At 48.4% G+C, this 17,193-nt stretch overlaps 1 protein-coding gene across 5 annotated transcripts in view; it reads right to left on the bottom strand.

The window, feature by feature from the left end:
* The window catches only part of inpp5a (inositol polyphosphate-5-phosphatase A), a 113,845-nt gene that overhangs the window by 27,663 nt on the left and 68,989 nt on the right, over positions 1-17,193 (bottom strand). For all 5 annotated transcript variants that reach the window (XR_001965434.2, XM_018738081.2, XM_018738083.2 and 2 more), the window contains exons 9-10: positions 16,915-17,034; positions 7,412-7,496 (exon numbers count right to left, since the gene is read on the bottom strand). Coding sequence is in view for 4 of the 5 variants with exons in the window: in XM_018738081.2 (XP_018593597.1) it covers positions 7,412-7,496; positions 16,915-17,034 (205 nt within the window). In the remaining variant the exon portion in view is untranslated. The remainder of the gene's footprint in view (positions 1-7,411; positions 7,497-16,914; positions 17,035-17,193) is intronic.

Raw genomic sequence — 17,193 nt, 5'->3', positions numbered from 1 at the left:
TAGAGACACACCAATATAGTACTTTGTCCTAAACAGGCAACTCAAGAGTGAAAAGGATGCACTTGTGTGTGTGTGTGTGTGTGTGTGTGTGTGTGTGTGTGTGTGTGTCACCCCGCATCCCTCATTCTCCGTGTACAGTTTTAAAAAGGCAATACAAAGACGGCACTGAAACAAAGAACAATGATTCATTTTAGAGCCCTTTATTTGTTTGCTTCATTTGCTCTAAATGATGCGCCTGTCCGTCAGCGTGAAAGGAAGCCCTGTGGTGTAACTCAGCGGGAATAAAAGTAGCGGGGCAAGGCCTGCTTCTCCAGCGCCGCTCCGCGCTAAGCAACCATCTTGTGGGTGGCCTTTGTCATACGTTTTACCAATTTTTCATGGCCGTCCCTCTAGATGTGACCCCTCTCGGCCGCCTTTATGCCCCTGACAACTTCACGCAGGAAAACATGCAGCCTCTCTAGTAGCATGAAATTGGGAACAAAAGCGCCCGTGGAGGGGAAGAGAGCAGCGAGCGGCGCCGCGGCCACAGGACCCGCCTGGCCCAGGATGCAAACAGATGTTAGCGCGCACACCCCCGAGGAGAAATCGGGCCTCGAAACCATTGTTTCGGGGGTATTCCCAAAACAAAAATGCCCCGAAAGCGCCGGGCAATATGGCCCTCGCGGATAAATCACAGCGCAGAAAAGGCAAATGAAAAGCCATGAATTGTCAATGTGACACTTTATGGGCCTCTTAAATATCATTTCATATTTATCCAAGGTTGTGAAAGGAGACGAGTGTTTCTTAACGTCGGCAAGCAGAGCTGTTTGAACGCTCTGGGTGAGATGGAGGCTTTTACGGCGACATCTGGAGAAACAAGTGCGTGCGCAGCGTGCGCCTCGGGGGCAGCGACTTGTGCGCACGGGCAGCGCAGCAATGCTTTCACACGAGGCTTTCAACTTTGAAAATTAACACACACCATATTTAAAATGCTCTTAAAAGTGGGGTGCGCACACACACACACACACATTATAATCAAGAAATTTTAAAGGTGGAAAACATTAACAGAAGTATGTGTCAACATTTTTTCTAATAAAAAAAAATTACATTGGGAATTTCACGGATGCCCCCTTCCTCCTCCTCCGCGCCCCCCGCTCCCCACCCCCCGGCCCCGCACACGTGCATCAGTAAAGCGGATCCATCCGATCTCAAATATGGGAGAGGGTCCCGCTGGGCCGCAGCGACAGGGCAGCAGCCCCAAGGTGCGAACGAGGCACGAGGAGCGCGGCGCAGGGAAGAGCGCCGGGCCTTCGTTCGCCTCTCTTGAAGGGGAGGCCGCTGCGAATACGGAGTTACGTAAGCGCCAAAGACAACACGCTGCGTCCCCTGGGTCCGCTTGGCACGCCCCACACCCGCAGATAAAAACAATTATTGTAGAGCAGCGAAAGCAACACACTGCATTAGTCAAAAATAGACTGACATCATACAGGCCAAGTGCTACTGAAAAGCACAAAGACGGCCTTGTGCTCCACAGTTTATGCTACATTTCGTTGCACTAAATAAAAAGCTAATTTTTCCAGCACTCGTAGATTTTTCTTCCTTTTAAGAAAAAATTTTTATTAATTTACAAAAAGGACAGAAATGCTTTGTAATAAAAGTACTGTTAATTTCTAACTGTCTTTTAAACTAATTTTGGGCTGGAAAGCTACATTTATACATACATATACTATCCATTACTAACGGTCTCTTACTTTGTCCTTGCCGTGTGTGTGTGTGTGTGTGTGTGTGTGTGTGTGTGTACACACTGAACACTCCAACCTGGGTCTGCTGGCTCCTCCTAATATTCTCTCGACCCACTCCAACATTGCCTTAAGTCACTGTATCATGGTGGTTTTTTTTTTTTTTTTTTTTTTTTGCTCGTTTAACAGCTTTCCCTGAATCCTGGGAACTTGTCGGGAGGAAACAAGAAAAAAAAGCCAACTCCATACACACAAAAAGAACTGGAGGTGAAAAAGTGGAGCGTGTGTGGGGAAAAAAGACGAGAGGATCGTGAACAGGATGTGGTCGGCGGGGGCACCAGACGACGAGAGGAAGATGATGGCAGCACTCGAGGAGTGTACGGAGGGGGCAGGTGCGCAGGCTCGGTGGGTGCCGCCGGCACCAGGCACCGCCCTCACCCCGTGTCACGGCCGCCTGTACTCCAGCTGCCGCAAAAGGCCGTGCTCATGCAGCGCAGAGCAGCGCGGCACATGCAACACGCCATTATTAATGAGTTCTCCGTCAGTAGAAGAGAGGCGTGTAATTGTTCTTAATTTGCGCAGTTCAATTAGAGGATGAGCATCTCTTAGCCACTTTGTTTTCCTTTTCATTTACATCTTGAGCAAACAGAGCGGCAGAAGAGATGAAACAGAAAAAAAAAGAACACAAAACACAGCACTTGTCCACTGGGAATAGTTCTCCATTATTTCTCCGTGTCGCCTCTCTGACAATGAAGCTTTATGGTGATGTTCGCAGATCCCGATAAAGCACATGCATCACGCACTGCCTTCAGCGAGGGGGGGGGGGGCGTGCAGGGGTGCTGGGGGGTCACTGTGGTTATGTCAGCGGAGAGCCGGCAGCACCGGCAGCAGCAGTGCACTGGTAGGCAGAGGGTGCGGAAAGGACATTTACACCATCGGGCCATGCGGAGGAGAACGAGCCCGGGGGCCACCATCGAGTGGGACGGCAGCCACAATGCCTGTGCGCTTGCGCGACGGCGGGACTCGCCGAAGGGGGACGATTTCGAGAAATACTGCATGTATTACTGTGTTACCGAGCTTCGTCTCAACAGGGACAAGGGGACACGGCTAGCGAGAGGCACCTTACACCTCGTACAAGGACGGAGGACAAACTCTATCAGCTTCGTTCGTGTAGCGCACATGTAATTAGAACTCATTCTTCCCATTATTATATAAAGTGATATCCAGTTTTTCATGGTGTCCAGTCCATAAGTAATTCCACTATACATTAAAAAATGGCAATAACACTTTCATATACTATCCTGTTTGCCACTACAACCACGTGACAGGCATGCAATTCTAAGAAGCTTTGAGGGCATCATCATATACATTTTTTTTCTATTACTTTCTAGGAACAAAGTGCAAAAAAGTTAAAGCATGCAAAAAAATGCCCAAACATGAAGGGCTGAGTTTATAATGTTGCTGTTGCCGTTACGTTACTCATTCTGTTTTAATGCGTTACAACTTTTTCCTTATGCTATTAGGCATCATTTGGCGGTGAACTTCAGTGAGGCTTGGAAAAAACACTCGAATTTGCCTCGAAAAGAAATAATGGAAAAAATAAACTCATCAACTGCAGTTTTTCAATATTCACTCTGTTTTCAAGAACAAATTAGGACCAGTTCACAGTGGTAAGTGGACCACGTTTTCATTTGGAGGGGAACAAAGGAACAAATGCTGACAACACAGAGTACAAAAAGGGCAAAGTCTTTCACTGTGAGAAAAATTATACGGCAAATATAGGTGCGCTGTCAAGTTGGCGCACGCACACCTCTGCTGCATGTGCTGGCACGGAATCAGACACGCACGCACACAGAAGCAAAAACACACACACAGGCCACCTCCTGGAATGCCATAAAAAATGTCATACTCTGAAAAATGAAATATTTATTATGCCACTTGTCATTAAGCGGCATTTTACGGCGTTAATTTCGAGCAGTGCCCGTAAAATCGGCGGTACCTTTAATTTCCTGACACTCAAGTGAAAAAAGCACGGGACGAAAGGGACAAGATTGACGGCTCGGCCTCGACAGCGCCGGTGCGTCTCGGGCCGCCTGGACGGACAACGGCGGCACGGGGCGCGCGGCGCAGCGGCGACCCGGGAGCAAAAGCCGAGGGGGCGGCCGCACGCCCTCGCCGGGCACGAGGAGACGTGCCGTGCGGCAACTGTAAACGCCAACGAAAACGGACACGAGTCACGTCACGGGGACGGTAGCTCATGCCAGCAATTAACCTCCTCGCCACCCTCCATCAATCCTTAAATTGGAGCGGCCCGTGCGAAGCGCGCAATTTTTACCCGAAATTAAATGTACATTCTATTAAGTTTAATTGCGAGGGATTTTAAATAAAGCGGCATCTCAGAAGAGAGGCCTGGCGGTGTGAGGACGTGTGACCGATGGCAGCGCTCACCATCAGGTTCCAGGCATCCCATCGTGCATCTCTCACTCGGCCTCTCTAGCACAGGTACCGAGCGGCACGCAAGCGGCCTCTCCGCTCGCCCTCAAATAGGCACGCTTTGCAGAGAAGACGCTGCGCACCGGTGTTTTCTTTACACAAGCGAGGAACAGGGCGCACGGCGCGTTTCACAACACGCGTGGTGTGCGCGCAGTACCTGGTAGCACAGTTACGCGCCCTAACGGTGAGGCTCCGGCACGTCTGTTCGCAGCACTCCAACACACACAGTAGTAAGTAAGTAAGTAAGTAAGCAATACGCAGGAAGCGGCAGTCGTCTTGAGCCGAGCACCACCGCTGCTCCCATTCCCAGTTCGTCTCCAGAGCCACGCTAAGAGCGCACGGCGGTGGTCTCCCTGTGGATGTCTTCCTGGTCGAGGCTGGAGGCTGTAAAAGAAGGACCACCTCGGGGGAGATGAGGCCCACCATTAATACCCACGTGGCTGTGTCTCTTTTGTCTCCCTGTGAAAGGAGCCCCTGAATGCAGGTCAAATGAAGCCACTTCTTTTGCTTTGACACCATTAACGGGACGCCCTGCTTCGGGGCTCTGCTCGCAACCGGCGCTCACTGACCCACCCGGCTGTGGAAGCATGAGAAGAATCCGGAACCCGCGTCCGGGGGCACACGGTGCACCTTTGCGGTACGCCAGACTGCCGAAGGAGGAGGCTGAGAGCAGCGCCCAAAGGCCCGGGACGAGGTATGCTGGGAGACAATTGGTCCCCGAAAGGCCGTCCCCTCACAGCACATATCATCTGCTGCCACCGGACAGCATTTTCCTGGACTGAGCAGCGTGGTGCAAAGGCTGGAAAAGCTATTTCGTGGCGTGAAGCTTCTTAAATACTTCTCCGTCTCAATGGAGCAAAGCACTTTCAGACAGTTGCGCAGATTTACGAGACACGCTCCGAACCGGCCAATGGGCGACCGGCGCGTTTGTCCGAATCAATCTCCTGTTAAGTATGCGCAATCAATACACTACGGACAATCTGAACCGGACGAGTGGAAAACGCACAATAATTGTGCCGCTGACGTTAATTGTCATTAAACTGCTGAAATATATCGGCGCTGTCAGAGAGACGTCCATTCGTTAACGCATTATGTTAGACGACGGCTCCACATCTGCATTTCCACAGCCAACAGGGAAAACGGGATGTTTGCACAGTCCGGCTCGAAGACAGGCCACATTATTGGACTTGTGGAAGAGCGGTCAAATCGTACGCCGAGCCTCTCCATCCACGCACGCTGTACCGCGGACGTAAAACTTCCCAATAAACACGTGGACACCGTGTCCGTGCAAAATGTTGCAGCAGCAATAATGATGGAAGAGGTGACACAGTAATGAGCGACGACTCGGGAAGATGCAGAGGAGTGCTGATGGAACCGGGAACCTTTCGTCCTCGGAGACAGCGGCCGCGAGCGCCGGGGGGGCTCGAGGGGCTCTCGTGGCCCACGGCTTGGAATTCCTGGACCGGAGCCCCCCCGCGGGGCACCGATCGATCGGCGACATGTGCCCCAACAAGTGGAGGGGAAAGGCCGCTCCTCGGTGAAAAAGGGGGAGGCAGGCAGGCATCCACACACATTTATGGAAAAGGGGTTGCGACCCCTCTGCATCGCAACAGCACTTTCCGTGTGTGTGTGTGTGTGTGTGTGTGTGTGTGTGTGTGTGAGAGAGAGAGAGAGAGAGACGCACTGGTAAGAGCCCTGACCAGGTGCACCTACCACAGCGCCTCCCAGTGGCCAGCACTCACAGCACTGCTATAACCTCGCCAGCTCCGAAGAGGAAGTGCGCTTCAACACGAACTATGGGTAAATATTCACTAGACTCCTACTGTTGACAGGATGGAAGTCCTGCTGCACAAGAGGAACTTAGGTCTAGCAACAGTGCATCCAGTTCTATGAAAATGCTAGTGAAGCAATTCCAAAAACAGTTAATAAACAAACAAATAATAGATAATGGATAACTTGGAAAGTTTTCATTTCTGTCCCTATCAGTGTATCAAGTGCACCATGAGGACTTTTACTTAAAATAGCAGGAAAAAAAAAAAAAATCGTGTGACGGCACAAATACACTCACTGCTGGGTAAGAACGGGAGGCAGAATTTTACTGTTACATCGTCACAGAGGGGACGGTAAAGGGTGCCTCTACAGGCAGGACCGAAGAGCCGTGTTTCACTGTACCACAACCGCACCTGGGTTACCACACAGACTCTTTTCTGGATCATTTAACCAGAGCCTTTCATTCAGCACCACCCCCCCCGACCCACCACGTTCCCAAATGAACAATAGCACCTTGCAGTGAATTACCAACAGCCGTAGCATTGTCTGCGAGCGCAGCAATTACCATACAAGTGCTCCCCACTCTTATCACTGTCTTTCTTTCCCCCGTTTTTACAGCTCATTATCCAGGATCCCCTATCTGATCACGAGGAATGCGAAATGACGGCACGCCCTTCTTTTCGGCGACTCATTTGCACGTCGCGGCGAACGACCGACTGCTCTCTCCATCCTCTGCTGGGTGAGAGCACCCACAACACAACAATGCACTTGGAGGGCAAACACAGCTGGGCTCCTCCTGGACAAAGGAGATAATGAGCCATAAATCGGAAGGGGCTGAGGGTCCACCTCTCTGCCAGGGTAAGGCAGGAGTAGGAGCGGGAGCGGAAACGGGCAGAGGGCTTGAAGCTTGGTCCGTTTCCATCACGCAAGCAGCCAGTGGTGCTCCAACACCACAAGAGGTTTCCGAGGAGTAGACCGGGCAATGGGAGCAATGCCCGGGGAGCACCGTCACTCCGAAGGGCACCCGCAACCAGAAACCCTGGGCTCCATGCCACTAGCGCAGAGCCCAGTCGGGGTTTGGCATGCCCCTTTCAGAAAGGCCACAGATGGGTGAGAACACAGAGCAGAGAGATGAACAGGAACCTAGAGGTGTGGGAGGCCACCAAAGGATGGAGCACACACTGTGGAACTGCAGCTCACTCAAAGATCCAACGGAGCAGACAACGGATGCAGAGGGGGTGTGTGTGTGTGTGTGTGTGTGTGTGTGTGTGTGTGTGTCTGTGTGTGTGTGTGCTCACTTCCCCCGGAACAACACACATCGTACTGCAGATATACAGCCATGAGACGTATCACTGTACATCGCTTTAATACTCATTCGGGTTCCATACAAAGTGGAAGTAAACAAGACAAGAGCGAACCAAGAGGCTTACCTCAACAACATGCTTTGCATCCAACCTGAAGTTAAAATCCCCAAAGATAAAATATGGCACTCGTTCATATCGCTGGTCTGTAATCCTGCAGAAACAGCAAACAAAACCAGAGAAAAGCTTGGTTTAGAACATCCATGTAGTGCTGCAGTCATTTAATTGTGAGCATCAAGAAGTATTTTGGGCAACGAATGAAGCGCATGTCCAGTATTTCCCTTGAGGTGCACAGCACCACCTGGTGGCAACAGGAAGTACCCTGTCAACTGCGTCTTATCGATGACGAATCCCTCCCACCGCCGGACACCGGAAGCCGGACACGAAGGTGATGTCCAGGAGAAAAGGAGGCCGTTCGATGACTTGGGTGTGTTTCTTCATGGCTGAGTGCAGGCAACACGTTTCCGTTTATATTATAACTGTCTCGGAGTTTCCAGACTGTGTGTATTATTCTATTCAGTTTGTGTGAAGCACTTCTTCGCGGTAAGGTTTCCCCACTTTACCGGCCTTGGTGTGAAAATGTTAACTCAGTTTTAGCCAAATGTAGTGCTCGCGTGTTGTGTTCCAAACATCTTGGTCCGTAAACAGTCCGTGCATCTTTGAATTTTAACGTTGCAGAACTGGTGCGCCACCAGTTGTACAAGGACTTCACTCCAGGATCAAGAAGCTCTTCCAAACCAGGGTCCCCCTCCCCGAGGCAACGTGAGCCAACTCTTCGCTACACTTAAAACACACTTAAGCTGCGTATAATGAACTGCTTTACCTAATCATTTACTTGACAGGGTCCTGCAAAGTGTCGAGATAAAACATTAGAAAGAGAACTTAGCATTTGCATAAGTAATGACTGAGGATGCTTGTCTAGCCAATCACAAGGATAAATCTAGGTGACTAACCCCGATAACAATATATTTATGGAGCCATAAAAGACACTCTGCTTTTGGTCCCTTCCTAGCCCTTCGTCATAAAACAAATCCAGCGCTGTCCTGGGGAAGGGCTTCAGGTGCTTTGGCTGGGCAACGGACAGGGAAAAACGGAGGGAGACGGAGACGGAGTGGTGAACCCTACCCACGCAAGCCCACGGGGGCCAGAACTGGGCATTCCCACTCAAGACCCTTCCCTGTGGTACTATGGCGAAGGCTTCGCCTGGACTGCTTCAGTTACGCAAACAAACGTGCTCGAGTGCCTACGAAAGCTCAGAGGCTCAGCGCAAAGAGTGCAAATGCAGGTCTGTTCAGAGCCAGGGCATCACCGGAGAGCCGAGCTGCGCCGCGCTCTCGGCGAGGACGTCTGCCCGGGAGGAGCAAATGGGGCTCGAGGGGCCGAGCACAAGGCCAAGGACCCCGAGGTGCTCGAGAGATGCTCGAGAGATGCTCGAGAGATGCTAGATGCAGTGCCCGACGCGGTACACGCTGCACTTACCGCAGCACTAACAGTCACGCCACTGCCCAGATGACTACGCTTCGTGCCGTAAGACTTTCTTTTCTATCATTCATCGCAATAATTCCAACTATTTTCACAGCTGACCTTTTCCTTTCATTTTCCTCTAACCTTGAGCGCACAACTTCAAATGTGCAATATTAACCTTGAGCAGGCATGGAAACCGGATCACGAAGCAAATTAAGAGCTCGTTGAAGGAACACGCAGAAGGAAGAACCGAAACGTGTCCGACTTGCAGGAAAAGGACCGCCTACAATACGCAGAAGAGCACTGATATTTCCCAGAAGAACTGATGGTTGGCATATATGCACAGTCCTTTAAATTTGCTCCATAACCCCGAGGTCTAGACACCTTCGGTGAGCCCTTCTTGTCATTCGGATCATGCGCCAACAACGCCGTAACAGCACACCATCAGCACCGGCTCCTAACTTCAGTACAAGAGAAACTGTTTCAGTCGGGAAGAACTGGAAAGAAGCAGTAATCGGAAGAAGAGATGCGTGTTTATCAGTGTGCAGAGTTCAACCCGGTTGCTTCAGGGTTATTTTTATCCACTTCTGTAAGATTCTGAGTTACATCAACCTCCATAACAACTGCAACGAATTCAATTTAATCACTTCTTTGAAACTTCTTTGACAGTGACACTTGACCATCCCTGTTAAACACAGTAACTACTTCCTTTTGTGTCGATATATCCGTATATATTTACTTTTTCTTATTTTCTTACCAAACTGCTGTGGTGATTGGATTTTACATCTTAAGTGAAATTAAGTTTTTTTTAAAAAAAAAAAAAAAAAAAAAAAAAAATAGTAGTATTATATTATCTTGTATAATGGCTATAAAGTGATAAATATAAATGTATCATTTCTGTTTATATAATGGAAAATAGAAAACTCTTGAAAGGGAAACATGGCCAGGAGGATAAACAGCTGCCTGTCACATTTTTACTGACTGGGTTCAGTACAGCAGCCTTTCTGTCTTACTTGCACACATGTTCCTGTCGTCAAGTGTGCCTCTGTGTCAGGAACCAATCACGATGTGTAGGAAATGACTAATCTGCGGACACACACACACCTATCTCTTTTGTCTCGTCTTTTTATCGGGAGCCTCTAACTGCGAAGAATGAAAGTCTGTTAGAAAGATGGACACTAAGATATTGCAGAGAAAATAAATCAGTCTCAAGGACTCTAGCAAGGGCTGACTTTTGTTTAGGGGAAAGCGTCGCACGCGTGCACACGCACATGCGCACACACACAGAGAAACGGAGAGAAGAGAAAAGATGGGGTCGTCCTCAGCCTGCTCATCACCTCTCTAACATGTCAGCGGCCGTGTACTTTCTGCCATTATAAATGGTTTGACAGCGTCAAGCCTATTAGAGGCCGTGTAATGAGATGATTGTTTCTTTCCCTGCAAAGCGACGGTGGTCAGACACAAGTGGCTCTCTCTGCCACGGTTCACAAAGCCCTAAAGGACGGCCCATGGGCTCGGCGCAGCTCGGGAGGCTGCTGAAGGGAGGCGCGCCGGCGCTCCTCGGAAGGCCTCTCCCTGCTGCCGCAACGGGGGGGGGGGGGGGGGGGGGGGGCGGTGGTTTCAGGCTTTATTCCCTAATAGCCATGCCTAATGTGATAGCCTCTGTGGTTTTGTCCACAGTCAAGGTATCAGCTGCAGGTCAGAAGGTAACATTCTGTTTACACAATTATTTCCTAAAGCACTTATGGTGACCCAGCAGTGTGAGAGTTGACTTTTCTGGCCTTTGTGAGCGCTAAAGAATCGGCAAATTAGCCACAGTGAGCTGGGCGTGAATTAACAGAGCTGGGGGGTCCGGCTGGTGGAGGGGAGGCTACAGGCCCCCCAGCAGGAACCCCTATTAGGCGCGTCATGACAGTTCATTCAAGCAAACTGTTACAGTGTCACCGACATTCCCACACAAAGACACAGTTCTTTACACAGTCTATAAACATGCTTCCCTCGGCCAATTCATCGCGCCGTGACACGGCTGAAAAGAGCTCTTCACAACGCCGATCTCGCTGGGGGGGGTGTGGGGCATTCGTCAGGCCTTCCCGGGAAGGCACAAAGCAGGGGTCACTTGCTCATTTATAGCAGCGGCCCCAACTCTGCTCCCAGGCCCCTGCTGCAGGTCACAAAGGAGCAGGAGCACATTCCTCTCTCTCTCTCACACACACACACACACACACACACACACACACACACACACACACGCATTCTCGAGCCACAAACATACACATCTTACACGTTTCTTTAACACATCATTTTGCATTCACTCTCACATTCATGTAACCGGCTCATTCTCAACTGTATCCCAGAGAAACTGAAAAACATGAAATTTGACTAAATTTATACTTTTTTTTACAAAAAAAAAAAAAAGAAGCACACACTGCCCACCTCTCTCTGACACACCGACACCCTCCAGCCACCTCCGCTACTCACACTCGCAGTGTTGGGCACTTTTCCACACGGTGTAAATAGCTTCAGAAATTGAGATGAGAATGAAAAGGAAAAAAACATCTCAAAATAATTAAGAAATAATTAAATGTTTCTCTTGCAGCCCCCACGTGTGTAAGGAATGTCGCATTAACTCTCAAATCTGTTTTTGTACAAACACCCAATGGACACATTCAAAAAGAGCAAGCAATAATTACGCAAATAATGCATTGTGAATTTGTCTTATAATTAAGGGATTCTGGGGAATGTTAACATTTTAAAGAATAGCACCCCTGACAGCCCCACCAATGGTCTACGAGAGGCCCCTGACTTGACCCGTGGCCTCCGGAGCGACGCAGCCAGGGAAGGAGACCGTTGTCCCCACGATGCGTCCGGGTTCCGCCCGCCCCGGCACAGTCGCAAGGTGTCCGACCCGAGGAGCAGAGGGTCAGTAGTGCAAGAGAGCCATGGGGGTGGGGGAGGGGTCAGCAAAAGGTTAGTGGATCGGCCACCTTGCGATGGCAAATCCTCGACGCGACCGGAGGCGCCTGGAATATCAAAACGTTCCCCGTTGGAGGCGTGAGGAAAAGTACAACCGAGCTGAGCGCAGAGCAGACGGACAAGCGGAGAAGACTGAGGACAGAGTGAGATGAAGCATCCCGCCCCGACCCTTCCAAGTACAGAAACGCGGTGCGTTCGCACTGAAATTCTGAAATCGTTATGAGTCTATGTGTATGCGTATGTGTATACTGCATATATCAGTGCTCACTGCTACAGATCCTAAGTGTAGCGCCGGGCGGCCACACAAATCCTACACGTGTTTCCCAAGAGCTCCACCCAGTCAAATAGGAGTCTGAAAACTGTCCTTTTCACCAGAGAGAACCTTCACTGCCACTTCCAAATTAGTCAAAGTCAATGAATTTGTTTGTGAACTAAGTTGGGGGTTTCAGTCTTTATAGAACAATATGACTGAATCATCAATGTCTACAGTAAGAGGTGTAAACAAGCGCAGAGTACTTTACCAAGGACATTAAAGTCCCCCACATATTGCATGCAGAGCAGAAACATGTCCAATGTGATGGGGAGTAGGAAAAAAAAAGTCCCCCCACCCTTTTTTTTTTTTTTTTTTTTTTTTTTAAACTCTTGGAAAGGCAAAATAAAAGGAAGAAAAATAAGGCTCAATAAACACACAGTTAGAGGAAACATAAAAAAATCCACTAGATACCCAACTTTGAGCTAAATGCCTTATATTTACGGACTTGCGAGAACAATTAGCACATTAACACCCTGTGGGGACATGTCTGGGGCTACGTTGACATTATGGAGAGAGAAAGCATCATATCTACACAAAGGAAAGTTGGGACCCACTGGGAGCAGAGGCCGATGTGACAAAATCCTGGGGGGCTTAACCCCTGCCGGGAGACCTCCCAAGGTGAAAAGGCAGTTCACAGAGTCACTGACGGGGACATTAATACCCCCATTGAGCCGAGAGCCGGGAGACAATCCCTATCACAGCCGCCGACAGCCCCTACACGCCACCCACAACATCGAGTCCGATCTCAGGGCTCTGGAGCCCCCACCTACGACGGACATCCCATCGTCCCGTGCCAGCGATGCGTACGGACATCCACCTCGATGTTCCCCGGCCGAAACGTTCAGTGCTGTTGAAGGGCTCCTGCAACCCCGCCTAGTGTGTTCACATTCTGCTCAGAGATGCACACGCACACACGCACACCAGCTTCATGCCCACTATAAACATTCCACCCAACACACACCAAGACATGTTCCACTAGTGCCACCACTAAAAGAAGCTAAGAGCACAACATCCAGCCACTTCCAGTTTCCCTGATAGCGTCACTTTACACTCTCCTTATAATTACTATTATTGAGAATAATGATGATTATGATGATAAAAAAGCTTTTAGTTGCACAGACAACAGGATATGCTTCATTAAAAAAGTCCAATGATGCAACTACAAGTATTAACCCCAACAGACACAGTGATTGTCTCACTCGCTCACGCACACACACACACACACACACACACACACACACACACACACACACACACACAGCTAATAGATTCATCTGGCTTTTATAGAGAATCTCGGTGCAACTCTTCCACCCCCCCTTCCAGCTGAGGACGCCTATTGCCTAGAAACTGAGTCCCCTTTCTCTGCTCTTTCAGCTGCTTGTTCTGGGAAAAGCAGAAAGGGAAACATTTAGATTGGAGGGGGCTTTGAGACACGCTGACAGCTGACTGATGACCGTCCATAAAATGACAAAGAATTGTTGTGTGGTGGCCAGTGCTGCCCATCGCTTCCCCTGGGAAACTAATTGCTCTGAATTGTTAATGGAAACATTATTTTTCTGCCAATCATGGCTTTTCAATGCCCGAAAATGAGCATGAAACAAGTCTTTTGAGTGAACATAAAAGTTAAATGTCCCAATGTTGATCAAATTAACTTCAGCAATGTGACAATGGACTATATTTGTGAGGAAATAATGGAGAGGAACAACAGGAGTCTTTATGCTTCGATTTCACACTTGTAATGTGAAACTTTGCTCATCTGAATCACCAACACTGAAAACAGCAGAAGGAAAAAATAAGAAACCAACAAAAATATATTTCGTAATAGTACGAATCACTTTCATCTGCTTGGCTTTTTTCTTCACCCCCCAAGGACTCGGAGCTAGAAAGCTCTGAATTAGCACAAGGTATCATGGTGAAGAGTAACTGAGTCAATTAGAAGCCTTTCTGTTGTAGTCCAGCTTGGTGGTTCTCTCTCAGTTCGGGGAGTTTTGATTTTTTTTTTTTTTTTTTTTCGAAGATCTCCCAACCCAGACAAGCATGTTCAGTTTAATCCATTCAGCTTGTTGAAACAGGGCTGCAACACTTAACTTTTAGATGCATCTTGTAGAACTTTATAAGTTCGAGAGGAGAATTAAAAACAATCCCCGCGTTGCTGCAGTGAACGAGAAAGTCCTTACAATGCATGCAAAATGGGAGGGAAAAATTAGCAGCGTCCATTTCAGGCATCACTTCCCTGCTTCGTGACACAAGAGTGCAAAAGAGGTGAGGGGGGGGGAAAAAGTGTTTTTCATCTGATTTAATAGGGTTCCTTCTCAGCATTGTTCGCAGGAGCTTGAAACGCCTTGGCGATAAACAGCGCTGAGCAGTTAAAAGGGCGGCGAGGAAAGGACTTATCACATGTGTTTTCAATGGCCTCTGAGCTGCATTATTAGCTCAGTGCAGATAAGAGGGATCTCGAGTTCTTTGCGTGGAGCCCCCCCCCCCCCCATCTCATCCCATCCCATCCCACCCCATCGCAGCCCAGCCAGTGTGACCATCCAGCACAGTGAGCCGGTGTAGCTCAGCTGGAAGTGTCCAGCAGGGACCCCCACACACCCCCCCCCCCGACAAAAAGAGATTAAAGTTCCGGAGAGGGGTGGGGGCGCCGAGCAAGATGGGGGATTTTTTAACACTATACATATTCTCTCTTTCCCTTTCCTGCTCCTTCTTGTGCAGGGAGTCAGAGGCGAGACAATGTGTAAAGGCCGTTCCCAAAGGCACCGTGAATGGGACACTGTTGGTGGTAGCACTTCATTTAAAGGGAGCCGGGGTGCATTGTCCTCCGAGATTGGCACATGAGAATGGAGTTCGCTGGTGGCTGCCAAAAGGTTAGCAGCGGCGCTCTGAAAGGGCCTCGTCCGTTATTCACTGCTGCACAGAGCGCAGGCCCTTTGTGTGGCCGCCCGGCGCTATTTAGAGCGGCGCTCCGGATCTCTGCCCGGCTGCTCCCCCAAAGCGAGCGATTCAGCTCTCGCACAACACCCGGGCCCCGCATTCACCTCTCCGGCGGCCAAGGAAAACATCGTCACCTTTCCGTGGCGAAGCCGGCAGGAACGCTTGTGCTGTAAGAAACACGCCAACACACCCTGCTTTCGCTTTCTTATTCCCCGTCAACGAAAAGCTGCTGCGGAGACATATTTATGGGACAACTTTGGAGAATAAATCAATTTGTGGAACACAATGAAAGCAGAGAAAAATACGATCAAAAGCCTCAATGTAAGCAACAGAGAAGGGCCTTTTTAAACTTCATTATACACATAAATCTATTTAAGTTAGAGCTTAATAAAAAAGCGTATAGGGTGCCGTATCCCTACAACACTCATACTTCCCTGTCCATTAAATCCACTCCATTCTCTTATCAGATGAAAAATGAAGCAGAAAAAAAGGAGAAGAAAAAATATGGTCTTTGAAATTTAAAAAGCAGCTCATATTTCACATGTGTCAAAGCCTTGAGAAATATATGCCACCCCTATGAGTACAGTTATTGGAAACAGAGCTGCAGGTTGCTCAAAGTCACTGTGCATTAAGAAGTCAAACTCTGAAGAGAGTTCACATAATGTCTCTGAGCGAAAGTGGCACGACTCGGAATTTAGCGAGAGTGTTAAATTAACCTTGTCACACATGCACCGTGCTTCTCGGCGACAGATGGATTTCTCCGATCCTAGCGATGGGTGACCAGGTATCGAGTGACACTTGGCTTCTTCCGCTATGTCTTGGTGCCGTGTCACAGTCAAGGTATTGTGTCTTGTGTGAGACCGGTATCCAGTCCCTGTATGCCAACAACAAGGCACCGAGAATTCTTTTTTTTTCCCTTTTTTTTTTTTTTTTTTTTAATTTAAAAAGGGGAGGGGGGGGAGAAAAAAAAAAAAAAAAAAAAAAACATTTCATTCAAAGCAACTTCACTTCAACTTTTGTATTTACATCCACAAAGCTTATACAAGAGTGAAATGGGGTTAGGGATTGGAACATGCCAGCTTTGGGTCAGTTATTGACTTACTGATCAGTTTCACAGTATAAATTACAACGCCTTGTTATGCAGCCGGTCCCAGCGTTCATAGCTACTCACTTTAAAAACACAATAAGAAAAATATTTAACACATAAAATAACATTAAGACTTCATATTACTGATTACTATAATATTTAAATACCTTTTTCATTAATTCTCCTTACTACTTCTGGAGAAATAAAGGGTAAAATATGCATTTAGATATTTTAAAGTTGTACATTTAATTAGTTCAATTAATTTCACATTATATTACGCATATTCATATACATATACGTTTCAAAAAGACTTTTCAAAATATTATTGTGGGAGGGGGAAAAAAAAAAAAAAAAAAAAAAACAGCAATATCCTTGGCATGGTGGCTTATTACCCGAGTAAGTTTTCTTTTTCTATTCGCAGGCTGCATTCTTCACCGACTCTACACAAACGTAAAGAGCGCAACATCGGAGCTGAACGTGTCAGGAGGTTCTTGTAGCTCAAACTGTAAACTATATAAGTCAGGAGCACTAAAGACCTTTGAAAGCTGGCTGACATAAAATAATGTTCCCGATTTGGCGGATAATAAACTTATTTCTTCCCGAGACACGACAGTTAGAAATATCTGATCCAGTGACACATTTGTCAATGTCACAGTGCGTATTGTTTCATCATGGCACTCCAGCAGAAAGAAGAAGCTTTAACATTTAATCAAACAAGAGGGAAAATTAGGCGAGATGTGCTCATGTTGAGAACCTGTCACATCCAACTGACGAGCAGGAAGCAAAGGCAAAAGGCCTCACCTGTCAAGAACATAACCGAGGGCTTTCTGCCGCGTTCCAGAGTACACAGAAGGGCTCTTCTCCCAGGCCACAAGGTTGGAAGCGTCATGAAAAAGATGGATGTTGACCAGGTCGAAGGCACTGATGGAGAGAAAACGGGTGCGAGGTGTGAAGGTTCTGGGAAGGCCAACGGGCAAAGTGATTGAGGGGCGATACAGCTCCACTTTAGCCTACAAAAGCATGACCTTGTCCTGCACTAGGCTCAGGAGCTGACCTCCAGCTGGGGGCAACCCAAACTTC

Source organism: Scleropages formosus, chromosome 8, assembly GCF_900964775.1.
Source record: "Scleropages formosus chromosome 8, fSclFor1.1, whole genome shotgun sequence".
Lineage (NCBI taxonomy): Eukaryota > Metazoa > Chordata > Actinopteri > Osteoglossiformes > Osteoglossidae > Scleropages > Scleropages formosus.
The sequence above is the reverse complement of the archived record's forward strand: the minus strand, read 5'-3'. Positions and strand labels throughout refer to the sequence as shown.